This window comes from Electrona antarctica (assembly GCF_951216825.1).
Source record: "Electrona antarctica genome assembly, chromosome: 16".
NCBI lineage: Eukaryota > Metazoa > Chordata > Actinopteri > Myctophiformes > Myctophidae > Electrona > Electrona antarctica.
This window is the reverse complement of record NC_136797.1, coordinates 2,544,399-2,569,172: the sequence shown is the minus strand read 5'-3', so window position 1 is coordinate 2,569,172 and position 24,774 is coordinate 2,544,399. Positions and strand designations below refer to the sequence as shown.

The following is a 24,774-nucleotide window of genomic DNA, read 5'->3' as shown; positions in this document are numbered from 1 at the left end:
GTGTCTCAACACCTGATGCGCTCCCATCGCCCCAAGCATTATTATGGGTATTAGTGTCTCAACACCTGATGCGCTCCCATCGCCCCAAGCATTATTATGGGTATTAGTGTCTGATGCGCTCCCATCGCCCCAAGCATTATTATGGGTATTAGTGTCTCAACACCTGATGCGCTCCCATCGCCCCAAGCATTATTATGGGTATTAGTGTCTCAACACCTGATGCGCTCCCATCGCCCCAAGCATTATTATGGGTATTAGTGTCTCAACACCTGATGCGCTCCCATCGCCCCAAGCATTATTATGGGTATTAGTGTCTGATGCGCTCCCATCGCCCCAAGCATTATTATGGGTATTAGTGTCTGATGTGCTCCCATCGCCCCAAGCATTATTATGGGTATTAGTGTCTGATGTGCTCCCATCGCCCCAAGCATTATTATGGGTATTAGTGTCTCAACACCTGATGTGCTCCCATCGCCCCAAGCATTATTATGGGTATTAGTGTCTCAACACCTGATGCGCTCCCATCGCCCCAAGCATTATTATGGGTATTAGTGTCTCAACACCTGATGCGCTCCCATCGCCCCAAGCATTATTATGGGTATTAGTGTCTCAACACCTGATGTGCTCCCATCGCCCCAAGCATTATTATGGGTATTAGTGTCTCAACACCTGATGCGCTCCCATCGCCCCAAGCATTATTATGGGTATTAGTGTCTGATGTGCTCCCATCGCCCCAAGCATTGTTATGGGTATTAGTGTCTGATGTGCTCCCATCGCCCCAAGCATTATTATGGGTATTAGTGTCTGATGCGCTCCCATCGCCCCAAGCATTATTATGGGTATTAGTGTCTCAACACCTGATGTGCTCCCATCGCCCCAAGCATTATTATGGGTATTAGTGTCTCAACACCTGATGCGCTCCCATCGCCCCAAGCATTATTATGGGTATTAGTGTCTGATGTGCTCCCATCGCCCCAAGCATTATTATGGGTATTAGTGTCTGATGCGCTCCCATCGCCCCAAGCATTATTATGGGTATTAGTGTCTGATGCGCTCCCATCGCCCCAAGCATTATTATGGGTATTAGTGTCTGATGCGCTCCCATCGCCCCAAGCATTATTATGGGTATTAGTGTCTCAACACCCTGATGCGCTCCCATCGCCCCAAGCATTATTATGGGTATTAGTGTCTCAACACCTGATGTGCTCCCATCGCCCCAAGCATTATTATGGGTATTAGTGTCTGATGCGCTCCCATCGCCCCAAGCATTATTATGGGTATTAGTGTCTGATGTGCTCCCATCGCCCCAAGCATTATTATGGGTATTAGTGTCTGATGTGCTCCCATCGCCCCAAGCATTATTATGGGTATTAGTGTCTCAACACCCTGATGCGCTCCCATCGCCCCAAGCATTATTATGGGTATTAGTGTCTCAACACCCTGATGCGCTCCCATCGCCCCAAGCATTATTATGGGTATTAGTGTCTGATGCGCTCCCATCGCCCCAAGCATTATTATGGCTATTAGTGTCTGATGCGCTCCCATCGCCCCAAGCATTATTATGGGTATTAGTGTCTGATGCGCTCCCATCGCCCCAAGCATTATTATGGGTATTAGTGTGATGCGCTCCCATCGCCCCAAGCATTATTATGGGTATTAGTGTCTCAACACCTGATGTGCTCCCATCGCCCCAAGCATTATTATGGGTATTAGTGTCTCAACACCTGATGCGCTCCCATCGCCCCAAGCATTATTATGGGTATTAGTGTCTGATGTGCTCCCATCGCCCCAAGCATTATTATGGGTATTAGTGTCTCAACACCTGATGTGCTCCCATCGCCCCAAGCATTATTATGGGTATTAGTGTCTCAACACCTGATGCGCTCCCATCGCCCCAAGCATTATTATGGGTATTAGTGTCTCAACACCTGATGCGCTCCCATCGCCCCAAGCATTATTATGGGTATTAGTGTCTGATGCGCTCCCATCGCCCCAAGCATTATTATGGGTATTAGTGTCTCAACACCCTGATGCGCTCCCATCGCCCCAAGCATTATTATGGGTATTAGTGTCTCAACACCTGATGTGCTCCCATCGCCCCAAGCATTATTATGGGTATTAGTGTCTGATGCGCTCCCATCGCCCCAAGCATTATTATGGGTATTAGTGTCTGATGTGCTCCCATCGCCCCAAGCATTATTATGGGTATTAGTGTCTGATGTGCTCCCATCGCCCCAAGCATTATTATGGGTATTAGTGTCTGATGTGCTCCCATCGCCCCAAGCATTATTATGGGTATTAGTGTCTGATGCGCTCCCATCGCCCCAAGCATTATTATGGGTATTAGTGTCTCAACACCTGATGTGCTCCCATCGCCCCAAGCATTATTATGGGTATTAGTGTCTGATGCGCTCCCATCGCCCCAAGCATTATTATGGGTATTAGTGTCTGATGTGCTCCCATCGCCCCAAGCATTATTATGGGTATTAGTGTCTGATGTGCTCCCATCGCCCCAAGCATTATTATGGGTATTAGTGTCTCAACACCCTGATGCGCTCCCATCGCCCCAAGCATTATTATGGGTATTAGTGTCTGATGTGCTCCCATCGCCCCAAGCATTATTATGGGTATTAGTGTCTGATGTGCTCCCATCGCCCCAAGCATTATTATGGGTATTAGTGTCTGATGTGCTCCCATCGCCCCAAGCATTATTATGGGTATTAGTGTCTCAACACCCTGATGCGCTCCCATCGCCCCAAGCATTATTATGGGTATTAGTGTCTCAACACCCTGATGCGCTCCCATCGCCCCAAGCATTATTATGGGTATTAGTGTCTCAACACCCTGATGCGCTCCCATCGCCCCAAGCATTATTATGGGTATTAGTGTCTGATGCGCTCCCATCGCCCCAAGCATTATTATGGGTATTAGTGTCTCAACACCCTGATGCGCTCCCATCGCCCCAAGCATTATTATGGGTATTAGTGTCTCAACACCCTGATGCGCTCCCATCGCCCCAAGCATTATTATGGGTATTAGTGTCTGATGCGCTCCCATCGCCCCAAGCATTATTATGGCTATTAGTGTCTGATGCGCTCCCATCGCCCCAAGCATTATTATGGGTATTAGTGTCTGATGTGCTCCCATCGCCCCAAGCATTATTATGGGTATTAGTGTCTGATGCGCTCCCATCGCCCCAAGCATTATTATGGGTATTAGTGTCTCAACACCCTGATGCGCTCCCATCGCCCCAAGCATTATTATGGGTATTAGTGTGATGCGCTCCCATCGCCCCAAGCATTATTATGGGTATTAGTGTCTCAACACCCTGATGCGCTCCCATCGCCCCAAGCATTATTATGGGTATTAGTGTCTCAACACCCTGATGCGCTCCCATCGCCCCAAGCATTATTATGGGTATTAGTGTGATGTGCTCCCATCGCCCCAAGCATTATTATGGGTATTAGTGTCTCAACACCCTGATGCGCTCCCATCGCCCCAAGCATTATTATGGGTATTAGTGTCTCAACACCCTGATGCGCTCCCATCGCCCCAAGCATTATTATGGGTATTAGTGTCTCAACACCCTGATGCGCTCCCATCGCCCCAAGCATTATTATGGGTATTAGTGTGATGTGCTCCCATCGCCCCAAGCATTATTATGGGTATTAGTGTCTGATGCGCTCCCATCGCCCCAAGCATTATTATGGGTATTAGTGTCTGATGCGCTCCCATCGCCCCAAGCATTATTATGGGTATTAGTGTGATGTGCTCCCATCGCCCCAAGCATTATTATGGGTATTAGTGTCTGATGTGCTCCCATCGCCCCAAGCATTATTATGGGTATTAGTGTCTGATGCGCTCCCATCGCCCCAAGCATTATTATGGGTATTAGTGTCTCAACACCCTGATGCGCTCCCATCGCCCCAAGCATTATTATGGGTATTAGTGTGATGTGCTCCCATCGCCCCAAGCATTATTATGGGTATTAGTGTCTGATGCGCTCCCATCGCCCCAAGCATTATTATGGGTATTAGTGTCTGATGTGCTCCCATCGCCCCAAGCATTATTATGGGTATTAGTGTCTGATGTGCTCCCATCGCCCCAAGCATTATTATGGGTATTAGTGTCTGATGTGCTCCCATCGCCCCAAGCATTATTATGGGTATTAGTGTCTGATGTGCTCCCATCGCCCCAAGCATTATTATGGGTATTAGTGTCTGATGTGCTCCCATCGCCCCAAGCATTATTATGGGTATTAGTGTCTGATGTGCTCCCATCGCCCCAAGCATTATTATGGGTATTAGTGTCTGATGTGCTCCCATCGCCCCAAGCATTATTATGGGTATTAGTGTCTGATGCGCTCCCATCGCCCCAAGCATTATTATGGGTATTAGTGTCTGATGCGCTCCCATCGCCCCAAGCATTATTATGGGTATTAGTGTCTCAACACCCTGATGCGCTCCCATCGCCCCAAGCATTATTATGGGTATTAGTGTCTGATGCGCTCCCATCGCCCCAAGCATTATTATGGGTATTAGTGTCTGATGTGCTCCCATCGCCCCAAGCATTATTATGGGTATTAGTGTGATGCGCTCCCATCGCCCCAAGCATTATTATGGGTATTAGTGTCTCAACACCCTGATGCGCTCCCATCGCCCCAAGCATTATTATGGGTATTAGTGTCTGATGCGCTCCCATCGCCCCAAGCATTAATATGGGTATTAGTGTCTGATGCGCTCCCATCGCCCCAAGCATTATTATGGGTATTAGTGTCTCAACACCCTGATGCGCTCCCATCGCCCCAAGCATTATTATGGGTATTAGTGTCTCAACACCCTGATGCGCTCCCATCGCCCCAAGCATTATTATGGGTATTAGTGTCTGATGCGCTCCCATCGCCCCAAGCATTATTATGGGTATTAGTGTCTGATGCGCTCCCATCGCCCCAAGCATTATTATGGGTATTAGTGTCTGATGTGCTCCCATCGCCCCAAAGCATTATTATGGGTATTAGTGTCTGATGTGCTCCCATCGCCCCAAGCATTATTATGGGTATTAGTGTCTGATGTGCTCCCATCGCCCCAAGCATTATTATGGGTATTAGTGTCTGATGTGCTCCCATCGCCCCAAGCATTATTATGGGTATTAGTGTCTGATGCGCTCCCATCGCCCCAAGCATTATTATGGGTATTAGTGTCTGATGTGCTCCCATCGCCCCAAGCATTATTATGGGTATTAGTGTCTGATGCGCTCCCATCGCCCCAAGCATTATTATGGGTATTAGTGTCTGATGTGCTCCCATCGCCCCAAAGCATTATTATGGGTATTAGTGTCTGATGTGCTCCCATCGCCCCAAAGCATTATTATGGGTATTAGTGTCTGATGTGCTCCCATCGCCCCAAAGCATTATTATGGGTATTAGTGTCTCAACACCCAGCATTTTATTTTGGCAGAGCACCCATGGGTGCTTAACCCATTCAGGCTCCCAGTCCCCAGAGATAGAAATGCTATTAAATGTGGCCCCTAGCCTAATGCATGTCAAACCGGGGGGTCCTTCTGCTAGAGCCGGTTTAAATGTGGCCCTAGCCTAATGCACGTCAAACCGGGGGGTCCTTCTGCTAGAGCCGGTTTAAATGTGGCCCTAGCCTAATGCATGTCAAACCGGGGGGTCCTTCTGCTAGAGCCTAAATGTGGCCCTAGCCCTAATGCACGTCAAACCGGGGGGTCCTTCTGCTAGAGCCGGTTTAAATGTGGCCCTAGCCTAATGCATGTCAAACCGGGGGGTCCTTCTGCTAGAGCCGGTTTCCAAATGGTGGTCCTGTGGTCTAATCTGGGGGTCCTTGACATGAAAAGGTTTGAGAACCACCGCTGTAGACGACTGTCATGTTGTTTTAACTCTTACATTTCTCCTGTATTTCCATGTAGAAATCGCTCAGCTGACCAGCTGTGACAGTGGAATTGCAGAAACTCCTGACACGGACGACTCTGTGAGTATCAAGTTGATTTACTATAGAAGGTGCACACTTTTTTTTTGTTTTGTTTTTTGTTCGGCCCGGTTTGTTGTCATGGAATCATGCTTTGTCCGAGACTTACAGGTCATTAAATAAATACTTTCTGAAACGGATGGGACATTGTCTGCCGGTGGCATCGTCGTTCTGAAAGGGGGCAGGACTGTGACGCTTAGGCATGTAGCGATATATCGTATATCGATATATATCGATATTATATCCCGACGGTATGTATCGATTTATTAAAAAATATATTTTTTTACGAAAAAAAAACTTATTTTTGAGTGGTGCAAACCACTCCAACAACCAGCTTTGTCTGTATGTACCTTTGTACCTGTGTACCTGTACGTGGCCCCACGTACATGTGAGCATGGTTGCTATGGTTAGTGTGTGACGTCACTGCACCACTCCGTTCACACAGGTGTGATTTTTTATTTTTATGGGGGCTAGTGTGTCATATGAAATGTGAGCTGTAATCATATTCACGTGCTTTTGGAGAGAAATGAGACATGCAGTCACTTTCAGTAGTAGATGCCTGCAGAGGGGAGCTGTATGTTTCTGTGACACAGGTGATGGTCGTTATTGATGCTCATTAATACATCAAGGAAGGAAATTATGTTTCTGCACTGTCAAATAGGTCTACATCTATCCTAAGATGTTTCTACACTGTCAAATAGGTCTACAGCTATCCTAAGATGTTTCTACACTGTCAAATAGGTCTACATCTATCCTAAGATGTTTCTGTACTGTCAAATAGGTCTACATCTATCCTAAGATGTTTCTGCACTGTCAAATAGGTCTACATCTATCCTAAGATGTTTCTACACTGTCAAATAGGTCTACATCTATCCTAAGATGTTTCTGTACTGTCAAATAGGTCTACAGCTATCCTAAGATGTTTCTACTGTCAAATAGGTCTACATCTATCCTAAGATGTTTCTACTGTCAAATAGGTCTACATCTATCCTAAGATGTTTCTACTGTCAAATAGGTCTACATCTATCCTAAGATGTTTCTGCACTGTCAAATAGGTCTACATCTATCCTAAGATGTTTTTGCACTGTCAAATAGGTCTACATCTATCCTAAGATGTTTCTGCACTGTCAAATAGGTCTACATCTATCCTAAGATGTTTCTGCACTGTCAAATAGGTCTACATCTATCCTAAGATGTTTCTACACTGTCAAATAGGTCTACATCTATCCTAAGATGTTTCTGTACTGTCAAATAGGTCTACAGCTATCCTAAGATGTTTCTACTGTCAAATAGGTCTACATCTATCCTAAGATGTTTCTACTGTCAAATAGGTCTACATCTATCCTAAGATGTTTCTACTGTCAAATAGGTCTACATCTATCCTAAGATGTTTCTGCACTGTCAAATAGGTCTACATCTATCCTAAGATGTTTTTGCACTGTCAAATAGGTCTACATCTATCCTAAGATGTTTCTGCACTGTCAAATAGGTCTACATCTATCCTAAGATGTTTCTGCACTGTCAAATAGGTCTACATCTATCCTAAGATGTTTCTGCACTGTCAAATAGGTCTACATCTATCCTAAGATGTTTCTGCACTGTCAAATAGGTCTACATCTATCCTAAGATGTTTCTACACTGTCAAATAGGTCTACATCTATCCTAAGATGTTTCTGTACTGTCAAATAGGTCTACATCTATCCTAAGATGTTTCTGCACTGTCAAATAGGTCTACATCTACCCTAAGATGCCATCAAAGAAAAGAAGACATGTTAACTCGAGCTAGGTTTCAACATGAAAGCATGTTTACAGTTGTTGCACAGAAATTAAGTAATTTTACATGAAAAGTAATGTTACTTTTGCAATGTAGTTAAATAAAAATGGTGAAAAAAGCTTGGGGGGGGGGGGAGATAAATCATTAAAAAAAAAATCGGTCATTTGTCTGGAAAATAATTGTGTTGAAAATATCGTGAAAAATCGTATCGTGAACCTCATATCGTGATACGTATCGTATCGCGAGTTGAGTGTATCGTTACGTTACATGCCTAGTGACGCTCTATTGACCTGGGGTCTTAATGTATTTAAAGTGTGATGTGTTTCTGTGGTCAGTCCCAGAGTGTGATGTCACTGTGAGGTCACTGTGATGTCACTGTGTATCTGTGGTCAGTCCCAGAGTGTGATGTCACTGTGAGGTCACTGTGTCCCTGTGGTCAGTCCCAGAGTGTGATGTCACTGTGTTGCTGTGGTCAGTCGCAGAGTGTGATGTCACTGTGAGGTCACTGTGGTCAGTCCCAGAGTGTGATGTCACTGTGTTGCTGTGGTCAGTCCCAGAGTGTGATGTCACTGTGTTTCTGTGGTCAGTCCCAGAGTGTGATGTCACTGTGTTTCTGTGGTCAGTCCCAGAGTGTGAGCGCGGTGCTGAGGCCTCGTCGTAAACCCTGCGAGGTGGACTTTGAGACGACCAAACTCATCAGCAACGGAGCTTACGGGTGAGAGACCAGCGTTATTCCTCCATGTATTCATTTAACGTAATCCCTTCCACAGTCCAGTGTACCTGGTTATACATTTATTGTATCGTATTAATTAATCCTTCCACAGCGCAGTGTACCTGGTGTGTACTTATTGTATTAATGTATTTACAGTGCAGTGTACTTATTGTACTATATTCATGTATTTCCACAGTGCAGTGTACTTATTGTACTATATTCATGTATTTCCACAGTGCAGTGTACTTATTGTACTATATTCATGTATTTCCACAGTGCAGTGTACTTATTGTACTATATTCATGTATTTCCACAGTGCAGTGTACCTGGTGTGTACTTATTGTATTCATGTATTTCCACAGTGCAGTGTACCTGGTGTGTACTTATTGTATTCATGTATTTCCACAGTGCAGTGTACTTATTGTACTATATTCATGTATTTCCACAGTGCAGTGTACCTGGTGTGTACTTATTGTATTCATGTATTTCCACAGTGCAGTGTACCTGGTGTGTACTTATTGTACTATATTCATGTATTTCCACAGTGCAGTGTACTTATTGTACTATATTCATGTATTTCCACAGTGCAGTGTACCTGGTGTGTACTTATTGTATTCATGTATTTCCACAGTGCAGTGTACCTGGTGTGTACTTATTGTATTCATGTATTTCCACAGTGCAGTGTACCTGGTGTGTACTTATTGTATTCATGTATTTCCACAGTGCAGTGTACCTGGTCCGCCACAAGGAGACCAAGCAGCGCTTCGCCATGAAGAAGATCAACAAGCAGAACCTGATCCTGAGGAACCAGATCCAACAGGCCTTCGTGGAGCGAGACATCCTGACCTTCGCTGAGAACCCCTTCGTGGTGTCCATGTTCTGCTCCTTCCAGACCCGCAGACACCTCTGCATGGTCATGGAGTATGTGGAGGGTTAGTATGACCTCTGACCTCTGTGTGACCTCTGTGTGACCTCTGTATGACCTCTGCATGGTCATGGAGTATGTAGAGGGTTAGTGTGAACTCTGACCTCTGTGTGACCTCTGTGTGACCTCTGCATGGTCATGGAGTATGTGGAGGGTTAGTGTGACCTCTGACCTCTGTGTGACCTCTGTATGACCTCTGCATGGTCATGGAGTATGTGGAGGGTTAGTATGACCTCTGACCTCTGTGTGACCTCTGTATGACCTCTGTGTGACCTCTGCATGGTCATGGAGTATGTGGAGGGTTAGTATGACCTCTGACCTCTGTGTGACCTCTGTATGACCTCTGTATGACCTCTGTGTGACCTCTGTATGACCTCTGTATGACCTCTGCATGGTCATGGAGTATGTGGAGGGTTAGTATGACCTCTGACCTCTGTGTGACCTCTGTATGACCTCTGCATGGTCATGGAGTATGTGGAGGGTTAGTATGACCTCTGTATGACCTCTGTGTGACCTCTGCATGGTCATGGAGTATGTGGAAGGTCAGTAAAAAGGGAAAATAGCTGATCTACAAGCTCTCAACGCGTCGCAGTGCGACGCGTTGAGAGCTTGTAGATCAGCTATTTTCGGGTCGCAACCCGACACTCTTTATCTAGTGGAGATGCGGGTGTGTAACGACATGGATTTCTAAACAAATTTGTTCAATGCAAAAATACTGTGTTCAAGTTCAGGAAAAAAGCAATTCTCCTGAATGCTGCCTTCCGATATGGAATGGAAAGGAGAGGAGGGCATTTATTTCACCATGTAGTAAAAAGTAAACGCATTTGTGGTCTGGAGAGGACAGTTGTTTTACAGATGGGTAAAAGGGCAGTTGTTTTACAGACAGGGTAAAAGGGCAGTTGTTTTACAGACGAGGTAAAAGGGCAGTTGTTTTACAGACGGGTAAAAGGGGCAGTTGTTTTACAGATGGGTAAAAGGGCAGTTGTTTTACAGACGGGTAAAAGGGGCAGTTGTTTTACAGACGGGGTAAAAGGGCAGTTGTTTTACAGACGGGTAAAAGGGGCAGTTGTTTTACAGACGGGTAAAAGGGGCAGTTGTTTTACAGACGGGTAAAAGGGGCAGTTGTTTTACAGACGGGTAAAAGGGGCAGTTGTTTTACAGACGGGGTAAAAGGGCAGTTGTTTTACAGACGGGTAAAAGGGGCAGTTGTTTTACAGACGGGTAAAAGGGGCAGTTGTTTTACAGACAGGGTAAAAGGGCAGTTGTTTTACAGACGGGTGTGTGTGTGTCTGTGTGTGTGTGTGTGTGTGTGTCTGTGTTTGTGTGTGTCTCTGTGTGCGTGTGTGTGTCTCTGTGTGTGTCTCTGTGTCTCTGTGTCTCTGTGTGTGTGTGTGTCTCTGTGTCTCTGTGTGTGTCTCTGTGTGTGTGTGTGTCTGTGCGTGTCTCTGTGCGTGTGTGCGTGTGTGCGTGTGTGTGTCTCTGTGTGTGTCTCTGTGTCTCTGTGTCTCTGTGTGTGTGTGTGTCTCTGTGTCTCTGTGTGTGTCTCTGTGTGTGTGTGTGTGTGTCTGTGCGTGTCTCTGTGTGTGTGTGTGTCTGTGCGTGTCTCTGTGCGTGTGTGCGTGCGCCTCCAGGAGGGGACTGCGCCACCCTGCTGAAGAACATGGGTCCTCTCCCCGTGGACATGGCCCGGATGTACTTTGCAGAAACCGTCCTGGCTCTGGAGTACCTTCACAACTATGGCATCGTCCACCGGGACCTGAAACCAGACAAGTACGTCCCTCTATAGATCTGTTATTAGACCTCAAAGTACGTCCCTTTAGAGATCTGTTATTAGACCTCAAAGTACGTCCCTCTATAGATCTGTTATTAGACCTCAAAGTACGTCCCTCTATAGATCTGTTATTAGACCTCAAAGTACGTCCCTCTATAGATCTGTTATTAGACCTGAAACCAGACAAGTACGTCCCTCTATAGATCTGTTATTAGACCTCAAAGTACGTCCCTTTAGAGATCTGTTATTAGACCTGAAACCAGACAAGTACGTCCCTCTATAGATCTGTTATTAGACCTCAAAGTACGTCCCTCTATAGATCTGTTATTAGACCTCAAAGTACGTCCCTCTATAGATCTGTTATTAGACCTCAAAGTACGTCCCTCTATAGATCTGTTATTAGACCTCAAAGTACGTCCCTTTAGAGATCTGTTATTAGACCTCAAAGTACGTCCCTCTATAGATCTGTTATTAGACCTCAAAGTACGTCCCTTTAGAGATCTGTTATTAGACCTGAAACCAGACAAGTACGTCCCTCTATAGATCTGTTATTAGACCTCAAAATACGTCCCTCTATAGATCTGTTATTAGACCTGAAACCAGACAAGTACGTCCCTCTATAGATCTGTTATTAGACCTCAAAGTACGTCCCTCTATAGATCTGTTATTAGACCTGAAACCAGACAAGTACGTCCCTCTATAGATCTGTTATTAGACCTCAAAGTACGTCCCTCTATAGATCTGTTATTAGACCTCAAACCAGACAAGTGTCCCTCAAAAATCTACATAATTATAATAAAATAAAATATCTGTTAAAACCGATATATTGTTTTGATAGTGGTTCGAATACCGATGTTGCATTTTAAGGCCACATCGGCCACATCAAGCTGACTCTCTCTCTCTCTCTCTCTCTGTCTCTGTGTGTCTCTATGTCTCTCTCCCAGTCTCCTGGTCACCTCCATGGGTCACATCAAGCTGACAGACTTCGGGCTGTCCAAGGTGGGTCTGATGAACATGACCACCAACCTGTACGAGGGACACATCGAGAAGGACGCCAGGGAGTTCTCTGACAAACAGGTAATGTTGTTTATTATTCATATTTCATATTTCAATGACTGACTGTGTGTGTATGTTCTCTATGTATAATGAGTACGACCTATTGACCCCTGTAGCTAACCAGGGCCATTCACACAGAGCTGTGTGTGTGTGTGTGTGTGTGTGTGTGTGTGTGTGTGTGTGTGTGTGTGTGTGTGTGTGTGTGTGTGTGTGTGTGTGTGTGTGTGTGTGTGTGTGTGTGTGTGTGTGTGTGTGTGTGTGTGTGTGTGTGTGTGTGTGTGTGTGTGTGTGTGTGTGTGTGTGTGTCTGTGTCTGTGTGTGTCTCTCTGTCTCTGTCTCTGTCTCTGTCTCTGTCTCTCTCTCTCTGTCTCTCTCTCTCTCTCTCTCTCTCTCTCTCTCTCTCTCTCTCTCTCTCTCTCTCTCTCTCTCTCTCTCTCTCTCTCTCTCTCTCTCTCTCTCTCTCTCTCTCTCTCTCTCTCTCTCTCTCTCTCTCTCTCTCTCTCTCTCTCTCTCTCTCTCTCTCTCTCTCTCTCTCTCTCTCTCTCTCTCTCTCTCTCTCTAGGTGTGTGGGACCCCAGAGTACATCGCCCCAGAGGTCATCCTGAGACAGGGCTATGTAAACCGGTGTCTCTCTCTCTCTCTCTCTCTCTCTCTCTCTCTCTCTCTCTCTCTCTCTCTCTCTAGGTGTGTGGGACCCCTGAGTACATCGCCCCAGAGGTCATCCTGAGACAGGGCTATGTAAACCGGTGTCTCTCTCTCTCTCTCTCTCTCTCTCTCTCTCTCTCTCTCTAGGTGTGTGGGACCCCAGAGTACATCGCCCCAGAGGTCATCCTGAGACAGGGCTATGGTAAACCGGTGTCTCTCTCTCTCTCTCTCTCTCTCTCTCTCTCTCTCTCTCTCTCTCTCTCTCTCTCTCTCTCTCTCTCTAGGTGTGTGGGACCCCAGAGTACATCGCCCCAGAGGTCATCCTGAGACAGGGCTATGTAAACCGGTGTCTCTCTCTCTCTCTCTCTCTCTCTCTCTAGGTGTGTGGGACCCCAGAGTACATCGCCCCAGAGGTCATCCTGAGACAGGGCTATGGTAAACCGGTGGACTGGTGGGCCATGGGCATCATCCTCTACGAGTTCCTGGTGGGATGTGTGCCGTTCTTCGGGGACACTCCAGAGGAGCTGTTTGGACAGGTCATCAGCGGTCAGTTCTCAACCTTTGTCGGTCTTTCTTAACCGCTTGTTAACCCATTCTGAACGGGAACCCCTTTTGGTGTTTTAACTAAGCATTATGTTATACTTTAGCTATTGAAAAATAGCAGACCTACAAGCTCGTAGCACGCCACTCTGTGTAAATCGTGAAAATGCGGCACAAATCTTTGAATATATATTCTTTCAGAAGACTTTTTATTTTATTTCGACGTCAGGCCTAAATGGGTTAAAACCCATTAGAACCGGAAAAGCATCTGTGTCGTTTTTATATTTTAACCACTTTAACCGTTATTGTATACTTTGGCAATTCAAAAATTGTGAATTCAAAATTGTGAAGTGTCCCTTTGAGCGGCAGAAAGACTTCTTGTAGATCAAGAGGCCTTTTGTCAGGGCCGGATCTACCATATGGGCACTTTGGGCACGTCAGGGCCGGATCTACCATATGGGCACTTTGGGCACGTCAGGGCCGGATCTACCATATGGGCACTTTGGGCACGTCAGGGCCGGATCTACCATATGGGCACTTTGGGCACGTCAGGGCCGGATCTACCATATGGGCACTTTGGGCACGTCAGGGCCGGATCTACCATATGGGCACTTTGGGCACGTCAGGGCCGGATCTACCATATGGGCACTTTGGGCACGTGCCAAAATTATTATTATTATTTTTTTTTTAGCTCCACAGAAAATGTCCCTGCTAATCCGAATGAAATAAATGGTGTCTAAAAAGATTAGTGTTTTATTGTTGGTGAGAAGGGCAGCTGAAAAGTGCAATTGTGTGTAAAGCAGCAACAATGCGCTAAATTGGCTGTCACTCTGGGGGGGGTAGGCGACCGGAAATATGCCAATATAACGGCATAAAACTGCCCCAAAACGGCTCCAAAACCGCAAAAATGTTGCGCGCCCGTGAAGGGGGGGGCCCTTCGAGCTGCCTTTTGTGTTGGTTCTGGACAACCGTGTGTCCGCCCGACTCAGGAGTGGCAACGGTGGCTAATGCTATGAGCTAACTGGAGCTACAGGAAAGTCATAACAAAACACAGTGATTGAACCAACAACAGAATGTCGGAAACAAACTAAAGCAACGGCCGGGAGGCTGTGACAGAGAAACATACACGTTAAAAAAAAGGGGGTGGGCAGATGCACAACGGAGACGGCACTTGTTCCACCTGGCAGTTAGTGATAACGCGTGTCATTGTTGTTCATTTAGATTTGCATAATGGAGTGTCATAGTTGATGGTGATTGGCCGTCTGTGTGTTTCTCAGATGAGATCAACTGGCCTGACGGGGAGGAGGCGCCCCCTGGTGACAGCATGGAGCTCATCACCCTGCTGCTCAGACAGAACCCTATGGAGAGGATGGGCACAGGTACATACACACACACACACACACACACGTACATGCACGTACACACACACACACACACACACACACACACACACACGTCATTTAAAAGACTGCATTCACGTCTTCAGCTTCATTCAATGGCTTTTTTTTCTTTTTTTTTAACAGAACAAAGTACTTTATTGTGACATTGAGTTCTGTCAGAGTGGCGGACTGGACTGAGTTCTATCAGAGTTCTGTCAAAGTGGCGGACTGGACTGAGTTCTGTCAGAGTGGCGGACTGGACTGAGTTCTATCAGAGTTCTGTCAAAGTGGCGGACTGGACTGAGTTCTGTCAGAGTGGCGGACTGGACTGAGTTCTATCAGAGTTCTGTCAAAGTGGCGGACTGGACTGAGTTCTGTCAGTGGCGGACTGGACTGGAGGGATCATGAACTTCACTCATTTGGAATTCCACCAGTTCTTTAAACTAAAGCGTCTTCATGTTGTCTCCACTAGGAGGCGCTGTGGAGGTGAAACACCACCAGTTCTTCCACAACCTGGACTGGAACAGCCTGCTGAGACAGAAAGCAGAGTTCATCCCCCAGCTGGAGTCTGAGGACGACACCAGTTACTTTGACTGTAAGTGTAGTGCGCTCGAGTGAGAGGGTGTCTGTCGTCTCCCCCCCCCCCCCCCCCCCCCACCCCCCCCACGAGGACCCCCACACAGAGTTGCACCACTTACTTCACACAGGTGTGATTTTTTAATTTAATTTCAACATCAGGTCTAAAAGTGGGTTAACATGAATGTCTGTCCAATCAGCTCGCTCGGAGCGCTACGACCACCTGGAGACGGAGGAGGAGGAGGGAGAGGAGGAGGGAGAGGGAGACGCCAACGATGAAGATATCAACGTTGAACTGAGGCAGTTCTCCTCCTGTTCACACCGGTTCTCTAAGGTACGCACACACACACACACACACACACACACACACACACACACACACACACACACAGAATCTAGACGCAGCTGCGTGACATGAGACTAATTAATTAGAGCGACAGAGAGGAGTGTGTGTGTGTGTGTGCGTCAATTTAACAAAGGTGCAGACGATCGGAAATCAGCAGAGAGTGAGCGACGTTTGCGCTACTCTATGCCAGGGCTGGACTGGGACAAAAATATTCGGCCCGGTCATTTTCACAGATAGCAGAAACTAGACCAGCCCACCACAACCAGCACACAGATAGCAGAAACTAGACCAGCCCACCACAACCAGCACACAGATAGCAGAAACTAGACCAGCCCACCACAACCAGCACACAGATAGCAGAAACTAGACCAGCCCACCACAACCAGCACACAGATAGCAGAAACTAGACCAGCCCACCACAACCAGCACACAGATAGCAGAAACTAGACCAGCCCACCACAACCAGCACACAGATAGCAGAAACTCTACCGCCCGCTCCGTCGAGGAGCGGGCGGTAGAGTTATACTAACCACTAACAAACAAGCCCTAATACCACAACTTTTACAGAACATAAATGATACAAACCAACTAGCCTGGAACTCACCTATGCTTTCTATGGCATAGGCAGCTCCCGGCAGGATCCGCCGGCAGAAACTGTGCGCAGCTGCTGGACATGAGACTAATTAATTAGAGCGACAGAGAGAGAGAGGAGTGTGTGTGTACGGGTGTGCGCGTGTGCGTCAATTTAACAAAGGACAGACTATCAGAAATCAGCAGCAGAGAGTGAGTGATGTTTGCTCTACTCTATGCCGAATTGAAGTGGACTCGGACCCAGACTTTTTTTTCTCCCTGGAAATAAAAACGTCTGGGTTTCCGAGGCTACAAACCAACAGACAACTTCACAACCCTTTGTTGCTCTCACAAGAAAGGTTTGAAGACAGAAGAGTTTATTTGTCACTCACTGATACTGATACAGTGAAATGATCATGATGGCAGAATGGCAGCACGCCCAGACCTTTCCCGGTGTCTCGTCCAGTGGCAAAGTTTATTTTTTTACACACCATTATAATGTTCTTATTTTGACCATAAGACCCAATTAACACATTAACTGCTCGTGATGGAACGGCCAGCTCGTTGGTGGCCAGCTCGGTGCTTTGTCCTATCTGTCCTATCTTCCTACATCTAGGTGTACAGCAGCATTGACCTGTCCTATCTGTCCTATCTTCCTACATGCAGGTGTACAGCAGCATTGACCTGTCCTATCTGTCCTATCTTCCTACATTCAGGTGTACAGCAGCATTGACCTGTCCTATCTGTCCTATCTTCCAGGTGTACAGCAGCATTGACCTGTCCTATCTGTCCTATCTTCCTACATTCAGGTGTACAGCAGCATTGACCTGTCCTATCTGTCCTATCTTCTAGGTGTACAGCAGCATTGACCTGTCCTATCTGTCCTATCTTCTAGGTGTACAGCAGCATTGACCTGTCCTATCTGTCCTATCTTCCTACATTCAGGTGTACAGCAGCATTGACCTGTCATATCTGTCCTATCTTCCTACATTCAGGTGTACAGCAGCATTGACCTGTCCTATCTGTCCTATCTTCCTACATTCAGGTGTACAGCAGCATTGACCTGTCATATCTGTCCTATCTTCCTACATTCAGGTGTACAGCAGCATTGACCTGTCCTATCTGTCCTATCTTCCTACATGCAGGTGTACAGCAGCATTGACCTGTCCTATCTGTCCTATCTTCCAGGTGTACAGCAGCATTGACCTGTCCTATCTTCTAGGTGTACAGCAGCATTGACCTGTCCTATCTGTCCTATCTTCCAGGTGTACAGCAGCATTGACCTGTCCTATCTGTCCTATCTTCTAGGTGTACAGCAGCATTGACCTGTCCTATCTGTCCTATCTTCCAGGTGTACAGCAGCATTGACCTGTCCTATCTTCCAGGTGTACAGCAGCATTGACCTGTCCTATCTTCCAGGTGTACAGCAGCATTGACCTGTCCCGAGGTCTCCTGGAAGAGAAAGGAGACACAGAAGAGAAGAAAGGCGACAGTCCGCTGACCATGGACTCCCTCAGCTCGCTGACCGTGGACTCCCTCAGCTCGCTGACCGTGGACTCCCTCAGCTCGCTGACCGTGGACTCCCTCAGCTGGACTCCTGACTTCCCTCAAATGTACGTGCAGTACACATTTTGTTTTGTTTTGTCACATTGTAGTTTTAGTCACTTTTTAGTCACCCGGAATGTTTTATTGTTTAGTCTAGATTTAGTCGACTAAATATCATGAGATTTAGTTGATTTAGTCCAACAAAATGTATTCTGGTGGGCCTTGATGCCTTGATGCCGACTGTTTTCTTTTTCACTTGCTGAAAATAGCTGATCTACAAGCTCACAACGTGTCGCGTTGCGATGCGTTGTGAGATTGTAGATCAGCTATTAGATCGGAATTTATAGATTCTCTCAAAGTGGGTTCTGTGTTTTCTGAAGAAAAACGCAGCAGTCTGTGAGGAGTGGGACCTGTAGTCTGAACCCATTCTGGACGGGAACCCCTCTTGGTGTTATAACCCTTCTGGACGGGAACCCCTCTTGGTGTTATAACCCTTCTGGACGGGAACCCCTCTTGGTGTTATAACCCTTCTGGACGGGAACCCCTCTTGGTGTTATAACCCTTCTGGATGGGAACCCCTCTTGGTGTTATAACCCTTCTGGACGGGAACCCCTCTTGGTGTTATAACCCTTCTGGACGGGAACCCCTCTTGGTGTTATAACCCTTCTGGACGGGAACCCCTCTTGGTGTTATAACCCTTCTGGACGGGAACCCCTCTTGGTGTTATAACCCTTCTGGACGGGAACCCCTCTTGGTGTTATAACCCTTCTGGACGGGAACCCCTCTTGGTGTTATAACCCTTCTGGACGGGAACCCCTCTTGGTGTTATAACCCTTCTGGACGGGAACCCCTCTTGGTGTTATAACCCTTCTGGACGGGAACCCCTCTTGGTGTTATAACCCTTCTGGACGGGAACCCCTCTTGGTGTTATAACCCTTCTGGACGGGAACCCCTCTTGGTGTTATAACCCTTCTGGACGGGAACCCCTCTCGGTGTTATAACCCTTCTGGACGGGAACCCCTCTTGGTGTTATAACCCTTCTGGACGGGAACCCCTCTTGGTGTTATAACCCTTCTGGACGGGAACCCCTCTTGGTGTTATAACCCTTCTGGACGGGAACCCCTCTCGGTGTTATAACCCTTCTGGACGGGAACCCCTCTTGGTGTTATAACCCTTCTGGACGGGAACCCCTCTTGGTGTTATAACCCTTCTGGACGGGAACCCCTCTTGGTGTTGTAACCCTTCTGGACGGGAACCCCTCTAGGTGTTATAACCCTTCTGGACGGGAACCCCTCTTGGTGTTATAACCCTTCTGGACGGGAACCCCTCTTGGTGTTATAACCCTTCTGGACGGGAACCCCTCTTGGTGTTGTAACCCTTCTGGACGGGAACCCCTCTTGGTGTTATAACCCTTCTGGACGGAACCCCTCTTGGTGTTATAACCCTTCTGGACGGGAACCCCTCTCGGTGTTATAACCCTTCTGGATGGGAACCCCTCTTGGTGTTATAACCCTTCTGGACGGGAACCCCTCTTGGTGTTATAACCCTTCTGGACGGGAACCCCTCTAGGTGTTATAACCCTTCTGGACGGGAACCCCTCTTGGTGTTATAACCCTTCTGGACGGGAACCCCTCTTGGTGTTGTAACCCTTCTGGACGGGAACCCCTCTTGGTGTTTAACCCTTCTGGACGGGAACCCCTCTTGGTGTTATAACCCTTCTGGACAGGAACCCCTCTTGGTGTTATAACCCTTCTGGACAGGAACCCCTCTTGGTGTTATAACCATTCTGGACGGGAACCCCTCTTGGTGTTATAACCCTTCTGGACGGGAACCCCTCTTGGTGTTATAACCCTTCTGGACGGGAACCCCTCTTGGTGTTGTAACCCTTCTGGACGGGAACCTCTCTTGGTGTTATAACCCTTCTGGACGGGAACCCCTCTTGGTGTTATAACCCTTCTGGACGGGAACCCCTCTTGGTGTTATAACCCTTCTGGACGGGAACCTCTCTTGGTGTTATAACCCTTCTGGACGGGAACCCCTCTTGGTGTTATAACCCTTCTGGACGGGACCCCCTCTCGGTGTTATAACCCTTCTGGATGGGAACCCCTCTTGGTGTTATAACCCTTCTGGACGGGAACCCCTCTAGGTGTTATAACCCTTCTGGACGGGAACCCCTCTTGGTGTTGTAACCCTTCTGGACGGGAACCCCTCTTGGTGTTATAACCCTTCTGGACGGGAACCCCTCTTGGTGTTATAACCCTTCTGGACGGGAACCCCTCTTGGTGTTATAACCCTTCTGGACGGGAACCCCTCTTGGTGTTGTAACCCTTCTGGACGGGAACCCCTCTTGGTGTTTAACCCTTCTGGACGGGAACCCCTCTTGGTGTTGTAACCCTTCTGGACGGAACCCCTCTTGGTGTTGTAACCCTTCTGGACGGAACCCCTCTTGGTGTTATAACCCTTCTGGACGGGAACCCCTCTTGGTGTTATAACCCTTCTGGACGGGAACCCCTCTTGGTGTTGTAACCCTTCTGGACGGGAACCCCTCTTGGTGTTTAACCCTTCTGGATGGGAACCTCTCTTGGTGTTATAACCCTTCTGGACGGGACCCCCTCTCGGTGTTATAACCCTTCTGGATGGGAACCCCTCTAGGTGTTATAACCCTTCTGGACGGGAACCCCTCTTGGTGTTATAACCCTTCTGGACGGGAACCCCTCTTGGTGTTATAACCCTTCTGGATGGGAACCCCTCTTGGTGTTATAACCCTTCTGGACGGGAACCCCTCTTGGTGTTATAACCCTTCTGGACGGGAACCCCTCTTGGTGTTATAACCCTTCTGGATGGGAACCTCTCTTGGTGTTATAACCCTTCTGGACGGGAACCCCTCTTGGTGTTATAACCCTTCTGGACGGGACCCCCTCTCGGTGTTATAACCCTTCTGGACGGGAACCCCTCTTGGTGTTATAACCCTTCTGGACGGGAACCCCTCTTGGTGTTATAACCCTTCTGGACGGGAACCCCTCTTGGTGTTATAACCCTTCTGGACGGAACCCCTCTTGGTGTTATAACCCTTCTGGACGGGAACCCCTCTTGGTGTTATAACCCTTCTGGACAGGAACCCCTCTTGGTGTTATAACCCTTCTGGACGGGAACCCCTCTTGGTGTTATAACCCTTCTGGACGGGAACCCCTCTTGGTGTTATAACCCTTCTGGACGGAACCCCTCTTGGTGTTATAACCCTTCTGGACGGGAACCCCTCTTGGTGTTTAACCCTTCTGGATGGGAACCCCTCTTGGTGTTATAACCCTTCTGGACGGGAACCCCTCTTGGTGTTATAACCCTTCTGGACGGGAACCCCTCTTGGTGTTATAACCCTTCTGGACGGGAACCCCTCTTGGTGTTATAACCCTTCTGGACGGGAACCCCTCTTGGTGTTATAACCCTTCTGGACGGGACCCCCTCTCGGTGTTATAACCCTTCTGGACGGGACCCCCTCTCGGTGTTATAACCCTTCTGGACGGGAACCCCTCTTGGTGTTATAACCCTTCTGGACGGGGACCCCTCTTGGTGTTATAACCCTTCTGGACGGGAACCCCTCTTGGTGTTATAACCCTTCTGGACGGGAACCCCTCTTGGTGTTATAACCCTTCTGGACGGGAACCCCTCTTGGTGTTATAACCCTTCTGGACGGGAACCCCTCTTGGTGTTGTAACCCTTCTGGACGGGAACCCCTCTTGGTGTTATAACCCTTCTGGACGGGAACCCCTCTTGGTGTTGTAACCCTTCTGGACGGGAACCCCTCTTGGTGTTATAACCCTTCTGGACGGGAACCCCTCTTGGTGTTATAACCCTTCTGGACGGGAACCCCTCTTGGTGTTATAACCCTTCTGGACGGGAACCCCTCTTGGTGTTATAACCCTTCTGGACGGGAACCCCTCTTGGTGTTATAACCCTTCTGGACAGGAACCCCTCTTGGTGTTATAACCCTTCTGGACGGGAACCCCTCTTGGTGTTATAACCCTTCTGGACGGGAACCCCTCTTGGGGTTCTGTACAGTATGTACAGTAGTCAAAAATGTCAGTATTTCAGAAAACTTGGGTCAGGATTTTAAACGGCGTTTTTAGAATTGGCCACAGTCGAAAATGGGCCCATTCATTGTCCAGTTTTAGGTGATAAGGTGACCACTGAAACGGTGGTGAGTAAAAACAGAGAGATGTGTTTGGGTGAGCGGTGAGTCTCTTACCACCGCGGCTCAGTGACGTCATGTTGTAGTTTTAGTAAAAACAGAGAGATGTGTTTGGGTGAGCGGTGAGTCTCTTACCACCGCGGCTCAGTGACGTCATGTTGTAGTTTTAGTAAAAACAGAGAGATGTGTTTGGGTGAGCGGTGAGTCTCTTACCACCGCGGCTCAGTGACGTCATGTTGTAGTTTTAGTAAAAACAGAGAGATGTGTTTGGGTGAGCGGTGAGTCTCTCACCACCGCGGCTCAGTGACGTCATGTTGTAGTTTTAGTAAAAACAGAGAGATGTGTTTGGGTGAGCGGTGAGTCTCTTACCACCGCGGCTCAGTGACGTCATGTTGTAGTTTTAGTAAAAACAGAGAGATGTGTTTGGGTGAGCGGTGAGTCTCTCACCACCGCGGCTCAGTGACGTCATGTTGTAGTTTTAGTAAAAACAGAGAGATGTGTTTGGGTGAGCGGTGAGTCTCTTACCACCGCGGCTCAGAGACGTCATGTTGTAGTTTTAGTAAAAACAGAGAGATGTGTTTGGGTGAGTGGTGAGTCTCTCACCACCGCGGCTCAGTGACGTCATGTTGTAGTTTTACTAGTAAAAACAGAGAGATGTGTTTGGGTGAGCGGTGAGTCTCTTACCACCGCGGCTCAGTGACGTCATGTTGTAGTTTTCGGTGGTCACCTTATCACCTAAAACTGTATTAATAGGTATTAATAGGCCTTAATTAAGTCATCATAGCTTAGTTTATATTTAGTTTTTGTTCCATGAAAAAATTGTAGTCAACGAAAGATTTCCATCGATCATCCCCATGTGTTTTTCAGGCGATCTCTGTCCAATCTGTCGGACAGCGAGGGGACCGGCCAGGGGGCGGGGCCTCCTCAGGGTCCTCCCCCTCAGAGCCACGGCCTGCTGCCAAAGTTCTCCATCTCGGCCGAGAGCGAAGGGGAGGAGTCGTCATCCAGTAAGCCCTCCTCCCTGGGAGGAGAGGAGATCTCCTTCTCTTTGGGAGGAGGAGAGGAGACCTCCTTCTCCCTGGGAGGAGAGGAGATCTCCTTCTCTTTGGGAGGAGGAGAGGAGACCTCCTTCTCTTTGGCAGATCTTCTCCACGACGCCACCACTCCCGGCAGCACGCACAGCGGAGCCACACTCTCTGGTAAAAAGAAGATATGGTAGAAAGAAATATGACGTTGTGATATTTGTCAGGTGAAAACAAACGCTGTCTCCGTTTGTTTCTTGTTCTGTCTTTGTCTCCTGCCCCCCTCCTGCCCCCTTCTGCCCCCTCCTGCCCCCCTCCTGCCCCCCTCCTGCCCCCTCCTGCCCCCCTCCTGCCCCCCTCCTGCCCCCTCCTGCCCCCCTCCTGCCCCCCTCCTGCCCCCCTCCTGCCCCCTCCTGCCCCCCTCCTGCCCCCCTCCTGCCCCCTCCTGCCCCCCTCCTGCCCCCCTCCTGCCCCCTCCTGCCCCCCTCCTGCCCCCCTCCTGCCCCCCTCCTGCCCCCCTTCCTTCCCCAAAAGGAACAGGGTCAGGGCAAGATACAAACGGTATTGGGTTTTTGTCTGTTTGGTTTTGTTACTCCCCATGTCCCCAAAAGGACCACGACGGAAACAAGCCTTCCTTGTGTCTGTATCCTGTTGAAACAAGCCTTCCTTGTGTCTGTATCCTGTTGAAATCATTTTCAATAAAGTTTTCAATCAATCAATCAATGTGCATCGTTCCTGCTCTCCAGTTAGCTCATGACATTAGCCGCGCTGCGCTGCGGTCGGTGTGTGCATACGGGTGTTAGCTTAGGAGGCAGCCAATCACAACTGTCTTGTCACATGGTCTGACAAGACAGTCTTGTTTGATGGCTGTGTTCTTCGGGAGGCATACTATGGTCCGACGGAGCATTGGTTCATACTATGGTCCGATGGAGCATTGGTTCATACTATGGTCCGACGGAGCATTGGTTCATACTATGGTCCGACAGAGCATTGGTTCATACTATGGTCCGACGGAGCATTGGTTCATACTATGGTCCAACGGAGCATTGGTTCATACTATGGTCCAACGGAGCATTGGTTCATACTATGGTCCGACGGAGCATTGGTTCATACTATGGTCCGACGGAGCATTGGTTCATACTATGGTCCAACTATGGTCCGATGGAGCATTGGTTCATACTATGGTCCAACGGAGCATTGGTTCATACTATGGTCCGACGGAGCATTGGTTCATACTATGGTCCGACGGAGCATTGGTTCATACTATGGTCCGACGGAGCATTGGTTCATACTATGGTCCAACGGAGCATTGGTTCATACTATGGTCTGATGGAGCATTGGTTCATACTATGGTCCGACGGAGCATTGGTTCATACTATGGTCCAACGGAGCATTGGTTCATACTATGGTCCGACGGAGCATTGGTTCATACTATGGTCCGATGGAGCATTGGTTCATACTATGGTCCGATGGAGCATTGGTTCATACTATGGTCCAACGGAGCATTGGTTCATACTATGGTCCAACGGAGCATTGGTTCATACTATGGTCCAACGGAGCATTGGTTCATACTATGGTCCAACGGAGCATTGGTTCATACTATGGTCCAACGGAGCATTGGTTCATACTATGGTCCAACGGAGCATTGGTTCATACTATGGTCCGACGGAGCATTGGTTCATACTATGGTCCAACGGAGCATTGGTTCATACTATGGTCTGATGGAGCATTGGTTCATAC

General features: G+C 48.0%; 1 protein-coding gene across 1 annotated transcript in view; it reads left to right on the top strand.

Annotated features, from left to right (window-relative positions):
- The window catches only part of mast4 (microtubule associated serine/threonine kinase family member 4), a 218,508-nt gene that overhangs the window by 170,942 nt on the left and 22,792 nt on the right, over positions 1 to 24,774 (top strand). Inside the window, exons 15-25 of the mRNA XM_079525304.1 lie at positions 5,929 to 5,990; positions 8,385 to 8,476; positions 9,197 to 9,405; positions 11,030 to 11,168; positions 12,114 to 12,246; positions 13,251 to 13,416; positions 14,688 to 14,789; positions 15,262 to 15,384; positions 15,566 to 15,699; positions 17,701 to 17,894; positions 22,880 to 23,211. Of these exons, the coding sequence (XP_079381430.1) occupies positions 5,929 to 5,990; positions 8,385 to 8,476; positions 9,197 to 9,405; positions 11,030 to 11,168; positions 12,114 to 12,246; positions 13,251 to 13,416; positions 14,688 to 14,789; positions 15,262 to 15,384; positions 15,566 to 15,699; positions 17,701 to 17,894; positions 22,880 to 23,211 (1,686 nt within the window). The remainder of the gene's footprint in view (positions 1 to 5,928; positions 5,991 to 8,384; positions 8,477 to 9,196; positions 9,406 to 11,029; positions 11,169 to 12,113; positions 12,247 to 13,250; positions 13,417 to 14,687; positions 14,790 to 15,261; positions 15,385 to 15,565; positions 15,700 to 17,700; positions 17,895 to 22,879; positions 23,212 to 24,774) is intronic.